A 15,274-nucleotide genomic window follows, 5' to 3' on the forward strand; every position below is an offset into this window, starting at 1 on the left:
AAAGCAATTACATCCTCCCCTCCCATCAACATCAACCTCTCCCCCACTGCAGTCCTCAACATCATCTAGAAGTTAGAAGGAACTTCATACGTTTAAACAAAATCAGACATTGTGCTAAAGAAGATATTTCAGATTTGGTGCAAGCAGTGTCTTTTTTTTTTTAATGTTTGTTTGTTTATTTTGAGACATAGAGAGACAGATATGGACAGAGAGAGAGAGAAGTTCAGAGAAAGAGAGAGAGAATCCCAAGCAGGATCCGAAATGACAGCATTGAACCCCACAACGCAGGGTGTGATCTCACCAATTTTGAAATAACGACCTGAACCGAAATAAAGTCAGACACGTAACAGACGGAGCCATCCAGGCACCTGAAGTTGTGTCTTTTTCTTAATTATTGCTTTCATATTCCCAGCCATTCCTAATTCACTCCAAAAGCAATAGCTAACATATACTAGGCTTACTACATGATAATCACTTGTCTGAGAGGTTTACACGAATTGTCTCCTTTGTTCTTCTAAACACCCGCAACAGTAGATACTATTGTTACTGCTGTTCAGGAGAAGGGTACACAGCTCACAGAAAGTAGAGCTAAAATCTGAATTCAGGTAGGGTGATTTCAGAACATATCCTCTGAAACATTTCTCTCAAAGAGACACTCTAAATATTTCTTTTTTTTTAATTTTTTTAATGTTTTATTTATTTTTGATACAGAGAGAGACAGAGCATGAGAGGGGGAGAGGCAGAAAGGGAAGGAGACACAGAACTGGAAGCAGGTTCCAGGCTCTGAGCTAGCTGTCAGCACAGAGCCTGACGCGGGGCTCGAACCCACGAACGTGAGATCTGACCTGAGCTGAGGTCGGAGGCTTAACCAACTGAGCCACCCAGGTGCCCCTCTAAATATTTCTAAACATTAATTCCAAATAATGTAATACTGAAATTTCACTTCTCAACTGTCTTTCATTGGGTAAAACATAAAAGAGCCCATTTCTTTAATATCTATGAATGAAACATCTGAAAATAAAACATCTTTATTTAAAAAAAAACTAGCTCTATACTCAGGTCATTGTTTTAAAGATTCATTTTAAATTCCTAATGTGGAGAGAGAAATGAAAATATGTATAATTTTCTCTGAATCCAGGGAGTTTATCATCTTTTCATGAAAATTACTGTGTTTGATCTTAATATGTCTAGATCAACCATGAGCATAAGACAAGGTAGGTAGGATCCTAAAAAAGTAGGTAATAAATGATGTGAAAACATGCATACAAAAACAGTATTAGGCTTTTTCCCTTTAAAAGAATATCAGGGGGCGCCTGGGTGGCTCAGTCGGTTAAGCATCCAATTCTTGCTTTCGGCTCAAGTCATGATCTTGGAGTTTGTGAGTTCGAGCCCTGTGTCGGGCTCTGTGCTGACAGTGCAGAGCCTTCTTGAGATTCTCTCTCTCCCTCTCTCTCTTCCTCGCTTCCATTTGTGCTGTCTCTGTCTCTCTCAAAATAAACAAACTTGAAAAAAAATAAAAAGTACTTAAAAGCTTTCAGTACACTTTTGGTTCCTGTTCTTTCTTCCATCAGTGCTACGATAAATGGAAATACAAACATTAAAATAAAAGGTGAAACTCTCCCAAAATATTCAATTAAAGGAAAAACTTTAAAGCAGAGGTTCCTTGTAAAATGACCAGAAATTAAACCCTTAAAGAGGATTCTTTTTTAAATCCAGAATTACTTTAAAAATCATTAAGGTGCACAACAATTTCTAAACAGGGCTGTAACAGAAGTAACGCACCACGACATAGAATACTTTTTAGCAGCTTGAAAAGGAGAGTGCCACAGTGCTAATGTAAATGAGTTAAAGAAGCTAAAATCTGACGGTCCCAGAACAGGAAAACAACATGTAGGGTCTGAAGTGTATCTCAGAGGAGGATTTCTGGGAGCCTGCATAAATGAGCTCCGTTGAGCAGACCAGGTGGGTCAGTTACCTATTGTTCAGAGCAAGGACAGTTGTGTTAAAGGAGGATTCTTTATCTGCAGCTCTTGTGCCAGCAGCTAGAAGGAATCTGCCCACAAGATCTCTGGGCTGACTGAGATTCTCGGAATGGTGATGCAGGATTTCAGAAAGGTGTGCAAAGTGTGTCTCAAAGACATTTTTCCTTGGGGCAAAGATGAGAGAGATCCCAATAACTGTTCCTCTGGGTCACTGCTATTTTTGGGGCGTGACCTTCAGTGGGGTGAATGATCTTTCTGTATTGCACAAAACACCACTGGTCTCTGAAATGCTCATTCTTAACCTCAATTTGAAGGGCAGTCTGACCATTATTGACAAGCCTGCTTCACATTATTAGCTGTCAACTGTTTCTATGTGTTGTCCATTGGTAAAAGTGACAGCTTCTTATTTTTTCAACTTTTACCTGAATTCAGTATTTGCAACCTTCACCCCAATGCAAAACGTAAAATAAAAACAATTTTACAAAAGCCAAAGGAAAATATATATCTCACATCTACCTGTTGTAAATAGAAGGTATTTTAGCAGAGTGCTTGGTCTATAATAAGCATTCTTTATTTTTTTAACGTTTATTTATTTTTGAGAGAAAGAGAGAGACACAGAATCAGAAGAAGTCTCCAAGCTCTGAGCTGTCAGCACAGAGCCTGACGTGGGGTTTGAACCCAGAAACCGTGAGAGCATGACCTGAGCTGAAGTTGGCTGCTTAACCTACTGAGCCACCCAGGCGCCCCTATAATAAGCATTCTATAAGTGCTGCCTTAATAAGTTTATCATGTATAACCTCTTGTCATACAAAAAAATGCCTTCTTTTCAGGTAAGTTTCTATTCATTCTTAAAATGCTTTCATTCTAACATTTTTTAAGGCAAAGATTTTAACATTTGTGCATTATTTAGATGGATAAATCAAACCTCTGAGTAAAAATGTTGCTTCCTCCTCACTCCCCATACTTCTTGGCATTTATACATTTAGAGCAATTATGAGAAATACTCTGAAACAAAACTTGAAGAAATTTTTGTACATTCCTTCCATCTCTTCTATTGCCATATGCCACGTAAGAAAATCAGAACAAAAACGGTAATAAAATATGAAGGTACAAAAGTCAAATTTATTATGGACACATTTTTTTAGCTCAAAAAATAAAATAATGCCTAAACTGAGCTCTTGAAAAACAAGAGAAACATTGAAATGCATAATAATAGTTCTTTAAATACTAATCATGTGACAAGCATTTTGTAAAACTATGTGTGTTATTTCATTTAGACCAAGTACCGCCAGCATGCAAAATACTAATTATCTCTGTTCCAAAGATGAGGAAACTGAGGTTTTGAAAGAGGAAGCAAATTGATCAATATCTCACAGCAGAACTGAAACCATAGGTTTCCCAGCTTTGTGCAATAGTAGGGTAGTAGACAAATGAGGCTTCTCCAAGGCGTGATTATTGCTAATTGAAAAGGAAGAGTTTTCTGATGTCACTCTCAGCTAATGTTTCTGATTTTAAAAGGGGGTACAGGAGTTTGTGTCTGTTTAGAAAGCATGATCAATGGTATGACCAATGAGTATTTGCCGCATTCTATAGAACAGGCAACAGAAAATAAAACTACGAAGTGCCTAAGCAGAGGGGAGTCTGGGCTGCTGCGCCCCGTGCTCACTGCCGGAAGCTAGAAACAGCATTCCCCAGGAGGCGCTCCTGAGCTCCCCACCTACATCCAAATGGATGGACACCACAGATGACAATCAGATATGTTTTTTTGTAAATGTTCTCTTAAAGTAATATTCCCATTACGTCAGTACCAAATCATCCCTATTGTTACCAAACCGACATTCTGAAAGCATTTTCCCTGATATTCTTTCCAGTCCCCCAGATATAAATTGCTCTGAAAAACAAGATAAAGTGCAGTATATACGAAAGTCCATGCAGAAGGTCTCTAAGTCCATATAAAGTTGCGAAATTCCGTCTGGTGGGCATAATTCAAGCAGAAAGGGATCCAGCAGGAATGAAAGACAGAATTCAGTGTAAAATATTTGACATTCACTGCTTCCACAAATACATTGTAGCAGTGCAAACTAAACCACTCATTTCAGGGGAGGTATAAAGGACACAGCATCCAGCAAACACTGTCACAAAGGATGAGCCCAAAACAGATGTGGGAAAAATAAACAGCCTTGCTGCTCCAGAATTTATAAAACGGTCCACAAAGAGCAAACAGGCCTGCTCACCACCCTTCAACTTCAAGGCCCATAAAAAATGTTGCATGAGAAACCCTTTCGGATGCAATGTTCTGCTAAACTTTCAATAGCACACATGCATTAAGCCTCCTATGATCGGTCAGTATACGTAATTTAGAACAGTCCAATATCCCTTATAAACAAGTGAGAATAATTCACACTGAACAGATATCACAGATTAAGTGATACACTTGAACATGGATAGCATTTTTATCTCCTGCAGGGTCTGTACTCAACCTCAGCTGCTAAGTTTGATATGCTCTTTAAAGACACACTTTATTTCCTAAGAAAATAACTGCTGTGATTTTAAAGTTGGTAGTAGAAAGATGCCAGAGAACAATTCTTTTGAGACGAAGTTGCATTCTTTTCCAAGGAGATTAGCACTGTTAGTTTGCCCTACTTCAAGGAAAGCACTATGTTATGTGTTGCCTGTAAACTTGTAGGATTAGTCAGAAGAGGGATTCTCCATATTCTTGATGAACGGGGGATAAGTGGTGCTTCCTTCAGACCTGTTCCACAACATATTCCCTTCCTGAACTCATGTGTAGAGAGACCTACAACAGAAATCCTAGAGCACGGTAATGCCTCAGCTGCACACTAGCTGTCACGTGCTTAGGAATGGTGTGTGCACGTGAGAGAGCTAAGTCAGCACCACCTTGAATAAAAAATTAACGTGTCCTTTAGATATTCTCCCCTGAGAGTGCAGTGTTAGTCAAATCTAGGTTCCACTGTAAAGGGATTTAAGTTTTTCTAAATTAAAATGAATATTTTCCTTAGATTAGCTTGATAGAAACACAAAAATGTCTGCGTGTACAGGTTTATTCTCCTGTGTTCCCTGCACAGCATCATTATAATACTTCCGGACTTATTTTTTAAGCAAAAAAAAAAGCATATGAAATGACAAAGTTAGTAGGAAAAATATAATTTCAAATCCAACGATAGTAAAACTTGGGGAGTTTAAAGCAATACTTGTTTTAAAAGAACACGTTTGCATGTTATAAGTATGAGAAGAAAAACAGTTTACTGTTTTTATCACTACTGCAATTTCTTCATTGTAAGGGTGTAAGATGACTGTAAAGTTAATTAAAACTTAAAACTCAAGATTTTCTATTGGTTTTAACATAATCTAGGAATATCAGCATTTTATTTTGGATATAAGCATTTCATTGTATTCAGGACTTAACGTCCTAACATTTTTCTGACAACCCAATTTCAAGACCTTTTCATACTCTTGCTTTCCCACTAGGAGGGAACCTGTAAATGCAGAAATTTTCACAAGTGGAACCCGAAGTGGCCTAGGTCTCCTTAAAAGGTCATAAAATAGAAATTTAATGACTGCATTGTAATCCCATAAGCTAGAAGTGAACAACAGAATTTAACACCAGCCCACAAAAGTTCGGGGCCTCGATGTGATTTTTTGTAACCCTTGAAGACATTATGAGCCAGCCAAAAACCACTCTGAATTAATAATTCTGCATGGAGACCTTATTGCAGATATACACAGGTATCCTCTGAGAAGGATAAAAATGTATAGGTCATAAGTGTTCCGATTCTTTCTTGTAGCTTATTCGGAGTTTGTTTGCCTTAATTAATTTCCAATGAAATAACTAGTCACTTGCCTACATTAGATTTCAGTCAAACACCTCAGTTAAACAAATAAGAGACCTCCTAATACAATCTACATGAGGCCCATTTCTCAAGGCTTCTGTTCATTCCCAGATAACAAGTACTACTGGGAACACAGAACGTGGAAATCTGCCACTACACATGTTAGGTCTGAAAGTACAGTAGGAAACTCAAAACAGGAAGTAACATGTGGTCATGGTGGGTAACCATGATTAAAACATACTCCTTTTACAGTGATTCATAACCACATTCTGATGATGATCATATTATCTGATGTTGTTTCCCATACAATAGAAAGGAAGGAGGGAGAGGATGTGGAAGGAGGAAGGTTGTTAATATCCATCTATTTCTTGACTTTTGACTGATATAATCTTGTATTTATTGATTCTGTGAAGTGCAAAACGATCTTTCTTTTTGTAGCTATAATGCTTGGATTTACAAAGAATGACTTTCTCATTCTATGCTAAAATTAAATTCAACCTAATAACATGACTGTTTCTTACAGATCAAAAGTTGGATTTCTGTAAGGACCCAGATCTTTATCTTCTGTTTTCAGATTTGTCTTCTTTCTCTAGATCAAGTTAAAACTCTCTCAACATAAAACAAAAAAAAACTTACAAGTTTTAAACATTCATAAGATAGCCTTTTGGAATTGTTTTATCATTTTAAAATGAAAAAAAACTTAGAACCACATATGGCACACAAAAAATTAATATTTGTATTTTTTATTCTTCACACAAAAAATGAAAATGAAGTTACTATAAATACTATGTGAATGGTATTAATAACATAAACCTGCATTTATACACCTTTTTCTTACTTAGAATTTGAATGGAAGAATTCACATCTAACTTGCTAAAAAACCATGTAAGTTCACACAATGTATAATTAGTTAAAAGTTAATTCATTGATTACGTCCAGTTTCTTACATTGTCTCTTGCAACTTTTTAGGGAGAAAAAGGCAGTTTTTGAGATGTTGGCACCACCAACTAAAATAAGAATATATCCCATTGGCCATAGTAATTTGTTTATGGAACCCTCTGATTAGCTTTTTTAATTTGTATTTTTAAAATCATATACTAAACAAAACCTGTAATAGTTTACTTCATGATAACTTGAATGCATTCTCCAGCAAAATCATCTTGCCATTTAATGTATTTAAAAAATAAATATTTGAAAAGTGTATCCACAATGTTCCTAAGAAATGGTTTTGAATTCCAGAGTCCCAAGGAGATGAATTGGCTGTCAGAGAGCAATGTGCTTCCATCAGAGGGACTTGGCAGTTGTAAACAAAAGGAATTTTCTCAGCTTTTCCTCACAAATATGAAATATTTGCTCTCTGCCAACAGCTGGGGCGATTTAAAGAAGTCCTGCATATATATTAGTTTCATTCAAAATTACAGATCTTCTTCCCACCCTGAAACATCTGACTGCATCTAGTAGAATAGAAAACTGTTCCGAGATGAAGAGACACAAGCGAAAAGCAAGTACCTGCTTACAACTCTAATCAAATTTCAGATCATAAGGCATCTGGTTAATACTTTTTAGAAACAGTGAATCTGTTCGAAGTGGCTTGAAAAACAATGAAAAGGTTTGGTTTGTTCTAGCATTTCTGAAAATATTTAGAATGACTAAACTGAGACTGCACGAAGTCATCAAAATTCCTTCAACTGGATGTTGGTTAAGACTCCAAAGATATACGTTTCTGTATGATAGTTAAAAATTATTCATGAAAAAAGTGTTAACATTCGAATTATAATTTTAAATTCTCTATTCATCTTACCAAATATTTAAATTATATTGATACTTTTTAAATGGATGAATTAAAAATGCCTTTAAAAGATACTCACTAGGAATTAACTATTCATAAAGCCTATGAAGGAGATCAAAGTATACTTACAGAGTATTTTTATATACCAGGATATAGATTATAATTTACGAACTTTGTAATGAATGTAACCAAATGTTTACCTCGTTTTTATTTCTTTCTGAAAACTACCTCGAAGTTGTGATTTTAAATTTATTTTAATTATATTCCCTATTTGGTAATATTTATCATCAACAAAATATTACAATAAAATAGACATCCTTGGGTTTAATATTACTTGCGGTAATAAAAATTATGCCTATATATTTACAAATATCTTAGAAGTTGACAAGCCATTTTTGTCTACTTAAAATTACACAGAATTAACTTCTGCCCTTGGGCCCAGTGAATCTGAATAAGTGCTATGCCTAAAATGAACTTTGGATTTCATTATTTTAAGTAAAATTTTTATTTTTACCTAAAGTGCCTATTAAAGCAGGCATGGAAACTGTTGCTACTTTTAATGCAGTTGTTACATGCCCTTAAAATGCAAACTTACTAAACCCTGAGTTATCAAAACATATGAAACATGGAATTCATACTTCAAATTATAGACTGTGTAATTTATCTTAATTATTTCAGACAGACATTTTGTCCTCTGTAGATATAAATTAATAATGGCCCTTAAGTAGTATATATTAATCCATAAGATTTTGTGTCTGGAAATATAAAATACATTTTAAACTCTGAAGTCCACATGGCCTTCTTGGAAAAAAAAAATCTTAAAGTAGCCATGCTTTGATGCTAGAATTCTTGCTTCCAGCTTCACTAATCTTTAAATTCTTTCTGCAGGAGACGTAGTTAGAAAGCTGCTATAAAATAATAAAAAGAAGTTGTGAATTGCTGTTACTAACAATGTTCACCAGAGGTGATAAGTATCAAAAAGCTACTTTTCATCACTAAGAATTTAAAACATGCCCTCAAGTGTCACTCAGGACACACGAAGCATGAAAATTAAAACAACTACTAGCAAAACTTTTCTTTTCCATAGTATACTATAAATGCAAATACAATGACCACCCTTCTTCCTATAAAAGCAAATAAAACAAACTACATGAACATTAAGGAAGACATGTACCTCTCTAAGTACCAAAGCAATGGTTCTTTAAGGAAATCACTGTCTGAGGAAAGGAAGTCTTTTTTTAATCTTTATTAAAAGTTAGTACTATTGATGAAAAATCCCACAATTTGTAATTGTAAATTAGTCTGCAAACCACTTATCCGACCTTTTCTTTCTGTAAAAGTTTCAAAGATTAAGACATGAAGTTGAAGACATGGCCCTTGAAATTCAAGTATTTTTAAAAACACAGTTATGTCGTCATAACTTTGGAATTAAAAATACTTACAGTCTCTCCAGTTCTTTAAGATCCTGGAATGCTCCTCGTTCAATGGTGCTAATCTTATTCTCCATAAGCTGACTGAAATGCAAAGTATAACAGGGTCTTAATGTTACCACTCCCCATCTAATAAGCGAGTTTCAGTTCAGCCACTGAAAAATTCATAACCTCTTTCCCTTTATAAAATTAAATCGTGCTCTGGTTTGAGATTTAATACAAAATTTAAGGATGGTATACTTGAGAGAAATCGCAGAGGACAAACGGCATCCAGAGCACAAAACGTTCATAGAAAATACCAAAATACTAGTAAAAGCTACTGGTCAAAACTCTAAACCTCCGACTACAGTTTATCCTGAAGAGCGAACCATGACATGGCAGTTTTGATGGCTGTTTTTGGTAAACTGATTTGGGGGTGAGTTCTTAACTCATAGAATCCATAGACAGCATGTCAACATACTTTAATTTACTTATGGAAATTGGAAGATTTCATCATGGCCAAAATGTGTCTTTTAAAAGATAAACACTCAACACACAATGATCAAAAGTATATGTTCATTGCAATGCATATATTTACAAATCTGTAGGTAAAACTACTTTTACATTACATTGAATCTCACATGATGGCTCCTGCACAAAAAAGTTAACCCACTAATTAAAGAAGTAATCCTATCGCCACAATATTATAAAAACTACAAAAGGCGTAAAATACAACAATTCAAAATATGACCACTAATATTTTTATAGAGAAACATTTCCCAACAAAAATTGTGAAGAGTTGGATTGTTTGATTTTAATGTTAGAAATCAGTCTAGGTGCTGTTTGTTAAAAAAAAAAAAGTCTTTTATATTAGTAATAATAAAATGCAGACCCACTTAAATTCTTTCTAGTTAATCTCAAATCCTAAAAGTGTATCAAATGTCTCACATTACTTATTCATATTGTGGAAGCAATTATTCTACACTTTTATATGCATGAGGCACTTAGGGTATGGTATAGCAAACATTTGAGGTCATTTCTGTAATATTGTTTCAATGGCAAGCATCCAACCCTAAAATAAAAGCCTACATTTTCATTAAAAGCTATAATACCATTATAAACAAAAAAAAGAAAGGAAACCAACACCTTTTAAAATTTTATGTTTCTGTCATTGGAACAGTTTTTCAAAGTGAGACCAGTAACAATACAAAATATGCAGCCTTAAGAACAAAAGAAAATGCTTCAAAATACAGAAGAACATACTTACAGAACTCTTAAGTGTCTAAGACCAGCAAAATCTGTCTTGGTAATCCGTGTGATGTTATTTCCATTCAGATCCCTAGGAGAAAACAAGAAAATGAAAGTTCCATTTTACTTCTATCAAGATCTAGTTAAACAAAGAAAAAATGAAAACTAAGTTAAACTTTAAGGTGAAAGATCAAGTCCAATTACTAAAGTAGTTTACAAACTAAAATACAGAAGGGAGTAGTAACCTTTGAAAGATCTTTTTTTTTTTTTCTAATGATTCTTAACAAGTTTACAAAGTCCATGCTTACTGGCATCTGACAAGAACATGAAGTGATTATGTTATCACGAGAAGTCCTCTTTTGTGTGTGAATGGAAGTGCTTTCAATTTTTGTTTTTACAAGGATGTGTCTATTAATTTCACAGGTATTCTGCTTTTTGACTATTATCGTTAGGCACGCCCCCGAAGAGTTCCCTTCAGGCACTTAAGTGGAACAATTTTCTAATACTACTCAGAGAGAAATTTTTAAAATTCAGAACCCTGTCCTTAGGTGGCATGGTGGCTCAACTTCCTAAGGCAAAGGAAAAAAAGTTAGTGAGTGTGCTATCAAAGGAGTTGCACTTCAAAGCCTCGCATTTATAGGCATTTACCTTCCAACAATTCTATGTTTGTAGGAAAACTAAACTCTTCATTTGCAGCTCAGGGACCCCCGCTGTGACTGGAAAGTGAAAACTTGGAGCCTGGGCAATCATGGAAATAGATTCAGGCCCTGGCATTTTTGTTCGGATTTCAGCACCACGTTTGCTTCCAGTCACCACCCCCTTTTCTGGCATCTTAGGTCAAGATCTCAACTTGCCCTGGTTCCAATCATTTCAAGTAAAACCAGGCTTTGCTGCGGTTTGCATGCTCTCCTTCACGGAAGTAAGTTTTCTCTTACCCCTGACTCGAAAACATCGTGTTTGAAATTCGTTACTTAAAGCGCGAACTTTGTCAATGACAGAATCCTATAAGCCAGCACTGAGCAAACTGTTTTCTGGAAACTTTCCTGACCCCTTTTCCCCCCACAACCCCCAACAAGGACCGGAAAGTCAAATTACTATTTTGTTCTAAGTACACTCCCTTTTTGTTGAGTAAGACGTGTTAGTGTCTCAACTTTAAGCTGCTCTGAAGAGCAGGCAGTGGCAAGCGCTAACACAGGATTCTGCACCGCTTTCTCCCCAGCCCACTCTCCATGCTGAGCGAAGTAGCACAAGCTGTTCCTACAATTGCTGGGGTCCTTTACGGGCTATTTGACAGAACGTGAATCCCTACCCCCAACCCCCACCCCTGACCCCATCCCAGACAAATGTGGTCGATCACATTTTGACAAGATACCCTAGGTCGGGCCCCAACTAGCCCAGCGCTTCGGGCCTGGGAAAGAGGGAGAAGTGGGGGGCAGGCCAGTGAGGCTGGGGGTGGAGGAGCCATTTGCAAAGGAAGAAAGGGCTCAACTCCGGCCTTGAAACTGGGGGCGAGGGAAATGGGAGAAATAAGAAGAGCGCCTCGACGCGCGGCGGGCGGCGCGGGTCGCTGCGGGTCCCCTCCGCGGCCAGCAGCCCTCACACCCCGGGGTGGGGGGGGGCAGAGGTCGCGGGAGCAGAGTTGGGCGCGCGGGGCCCACGCGCAAAGGCAAGGGCAGCGAGCCCAGGGCGCTCGGGCGGCGCGGGGCGGCGGCCTTGGCGTTCACAAAGGGAACGGCCTCCTTGCTCCACTTCGCTGAACTCGGGAAGCGCCCCACCAGGAGCGCGTGGGCCGTCAACACCGGGTCTGCGATTACTTCTTCATTAGAGATTCGCAGAGACAGGGAGGCGGGGACGTCTGCGGGCAGCGGAGCGCGAAGAAGGGAAGGAAGGAGAGAACTGCGGCCACGTGAATGGGCGCAGAAACTGCCAGAAAGGTGCACGGGGGCGGGCGTGGTGGGGGTGTGAATCTGAGGCTCAGCAGGAAGGGACGGAGGGGGCAGTGGAGGGCCACGGGGTCGCCGTAGCAGTCAGCCCCCGCTCGGCTGGATCGGGTTGGAGAGCCAGCCCTAACTTCGCCTAGACGTAGGGAAGCGGTCCTCCTCTTCAGTCACCCGCTGGGACAGGTCTCCAGGGGCCCGCCGCCGCCGCCTCCTCCCCGGGGACGTGGGGGGCGGGGGAGAGAGTCGCCGGGGCGGCGTGCGGTGGCCGAGAGAGCTGCCTTGACCCTGGGGCATCCCTCCCTCTGAGGCCCGCGAAAGCGCCCCCGGGGCAGACCGAGCCGCCCAAAAACCCCTTCTCCCCACCCCTCGGTCCCCAGGAGGGAGACACTGAGCCGCGGAGCGGAGGTTTCTCCCTTTTGAGTCCCTCCGCCAGCCCCCCCACTTCGCGCCACCCCGCGGCGACAAAAGCTGGGATTCGGCCCTGAAACCACCCCGCCAGTGTTGGCCACCGCAAGGTGACTCCGTTTTACGGAGTCTGGGGAACAAAGTCGCGTCCCCTTTGCCCCGGGCATCCTCGAGTACTTGTCCCCACGTAAGCGGCTCCCAAGGCCCGAGAGAAGTCGCTGCTCTGGGATGGAAGTGGCTGGACGAGAGTGGGAGGAAGGGACCAAGCGCAGCTGCCAGCCGGCCCGCCCTTCCTAGGGCAGCGGCCCCTCCCGGAGTAGCGCCCTCCTGTCCTTCGCCCTCCCCGGGAGTTCAAGCCCAGGATGTTCGTGCAGAAGAGCTACCCAGGGACAGGTCCTTGTGCCGCTGGATCCCTCCAGTCTCGATGAAGGGGATACGCGGACCCAGTGTGTGTGTTGCGGGGTGGGGGGGGGAGGGGGAGCTAAAGATCCCATACTCACAGTCTCTCAGTGTTGCGGGGGATATTCCTGGGCACACTACGCAGCGCAAGCCCGTGACAGTCCACTGTGCTGCCCGAGCAGGAGCACTGCGCCGGGCACGCCTGCGGCGCCACCTCGTTCAGGATCGCCAGCACTAACCCCAGCGACAGGGGTAGCGTCTGCCAGCCGACACCGCGCATCTTCCCCCGCCGCCTCCTCGCTCGCCGGCGCCGGGGGTTCCTCCTTAGCTCGTTGTTCCGCGCGAATCGCTTTGTGTCTGAGGCCCAGTCTCTGGTGCCTAGGACCAGAGGGTCCGGGTGAATGCACAGACGATAATTTGGAAGTAACAGTAATAATATTCAGGACAGTAGAGATGACACAGGTACGCGCCTCCCACTTCCCCTCCACCCTCCTCCAGCAGGGCAGGCGCTCCTCGGGTCCTGAAGGCGCAACTTTAGGTCCTGAAGATCAATCGGCCAGGCCAAGGCTAAAAGGAGACCCAAAAGCTGCGTGAAGGAGATCAGGCGTCCTCTGTCTAGCAAAGATCAACTTGGCGGTAAAAGAGCTGGGGATTCTAAAGGCCGTAAAGATGCAGGGGCCGGTTGCGCGCAAAAGGGAGTGATCCGATTCCACGGACCCCCTCTTCAAATCCGATTCCAGTGGGGAGGCTACGAGACAGAAGAGGGGTGCTCAATAGAAATGGTGGCCTCGATCAAAGTGGGTTCTCCGAAGCTAGAAGGCGCAAGAGCCCCGCGGGCTGGGAGCGCAGCGCGCCGGACTACTGGGCATGGCGCGCGGGGGCGCACCGGGTGGGGGCGCAGCCCGGGGGTCGCGGGGCGGCGCTGCGGATCTCCCGCGCTGTTCACTCTCTCGGCCTCCCCACAGTCTGCGGCTCTTCCGCAGCCTGGACCGGTCCTCGCCGTTTCCCGACAGCCGAGTGCGATTTGCAAACACACATGCACTTCGCCGAAGGATATCTCCGCAATCCCGCCTCCCTCCTGGCGTCCTTGGCGACGCTCCGCACCAGGGCCTTCCCCGAGGTCACGCAGAAAAGACAAAAAGGGCAGTGGGGCCGCCGCAACCGGCAGGAATATCCACTAGGCACCACCCCGACAGAGGAAATCCAAGAGGCCAAGTTGAGAACCAGAGCTCCTCCAAGGATTGAGTCGGGGCTGGCTGGGAGGCCGGCCGGAAGGAGTGCAAAGGCCAAGGGGGAGGTATCCGCGTCCTGGGTCCTGCCGGAGACTCCTGGGGAATGACGAGGTGGCAGTGGGCCGGTGGGATCTGCTACCCCGAGGAGAGCCCAGAAAGCAGCTGAATGGCAGTCCGGTGCGCGCGCGTGTGTCAGCCCCTGGCGTCTCCCGGATACGCCGCAGCTCCGCAGCAGACACCTGATGGCAAAGGTGGACGAAGCGAGAGCAGGCTCCTGGTCAGGAGCAGCCCCTTGGCCGCCCCCCGACAGCCGCCCGCAAGTGGGCCCTCCTCCTCCTCAAAGTGCAGGAACTTTTCCCAGGCTTTGAATCCTGTCCCCCACGGCCACAGTGGGAGTCTTCCCGCCGACGTCGCGACGCCGCCCGGATCCCGGTGCTGCACCTGACTCGGCGGCCGCAGTCCCAAGCAGCCAGTCTCCTTCCAGCCCCTTCCCCTCTCCCGGCTGCTTTCCGCGCCTCCTTCTCCAGAGAGGGAAGTGGCGGAGAGGTAAAGAGGCGACAGGCAGCGGGGACTCGGTGGCTCTGCTGGCTCCCGAGCTCCTGGCAAGTGTCTAAACAATAGGACGGACGCCGCAGCCCTAGTCTCGCTCCGCTGCGGGAAGGTGGGTTGTTGTTGTAACTGGAGTTGTTCGCTCGGGCTGCCTGGCGCTGAGCGCAGCCGAACAAAAACCCGCCCGGCGCCTCGGGAGCGGGCTTCGGACCCCAGGACGCTCCCCTTTCTCTTCAGCACTCCCGCCGTGCCGGGAAAGCTCGGCAGCTCCCGCCTGCGCCCGGGAGCCACGGCGCTCCCATCACTCGCCGCCGCCGCCGCCGCCGCCGCCTTTTTTGAGCACCGTCTGCGGCAGCTACCGCCGCCACCGCCGCCGCTGCCAGCCTCCGCCGTCCGCGCGCTCCCCAAATAAATAACCCCAAGTCAGAAGTTAAGCCGGCGCCGGCCTTATATACCCAGCGGAGCCCCCA

At 43.0% G+C, this 15,274-nt stretch overlaps 1 protein-coding gene across 1 annotated transcript in view; it reads right to left on the reverse strand.

Annotated features, from left to right (window-relative positions):
• The window catches only part of SLIT2 (slit guidance ligand 2), a 379,517-nt gene extending 365,651 nt beyond the window's left edge, over nucleotides 1–13,866 (reverse strand). The window contains exons 1-3 of the mRNA XM_029952292.1: nucleotides 13,125–13,866; nucleotides 10,299–10,370; nucleotides 9,065–9,136 (exon numbers count right to left, since the gene is read on the reverse strand). Of these exons, the coding sequence (XP_029808152.1) occupies nucleotides 9,065–9,136; nucleotides 10,299–10,370; nucleotides 13,125–13,303 (323 nt within the window). The 5' untranslated portion in view covers nucleotides 13,304–13,866. The remainder of the gene's footprint in view (nucleotides 1–9,064; nucleotides 9,137–10,298; nucleotides 10,371–13,124) is intronic.
• Between the last annotated feature and the right edge of the window lie 1,408 nt (nucleotides 13,867–15,274).

The sequence above is a fragment of the Suricata suricatta genome, chromosome 1 (assembly GCF_006229205.1).
Source record: "Suricata suricatta isolate VVHF042 chromosome 1, meerkat_22Aug2017_6uvM2_HiC, whole genome shotgun sequence".
Lineage (NCBI taxonomy): Eukaryota > Metazoa > Chordata > Mammalia > Carnivora > Herpestidae > Suricata > Suricata suricatta.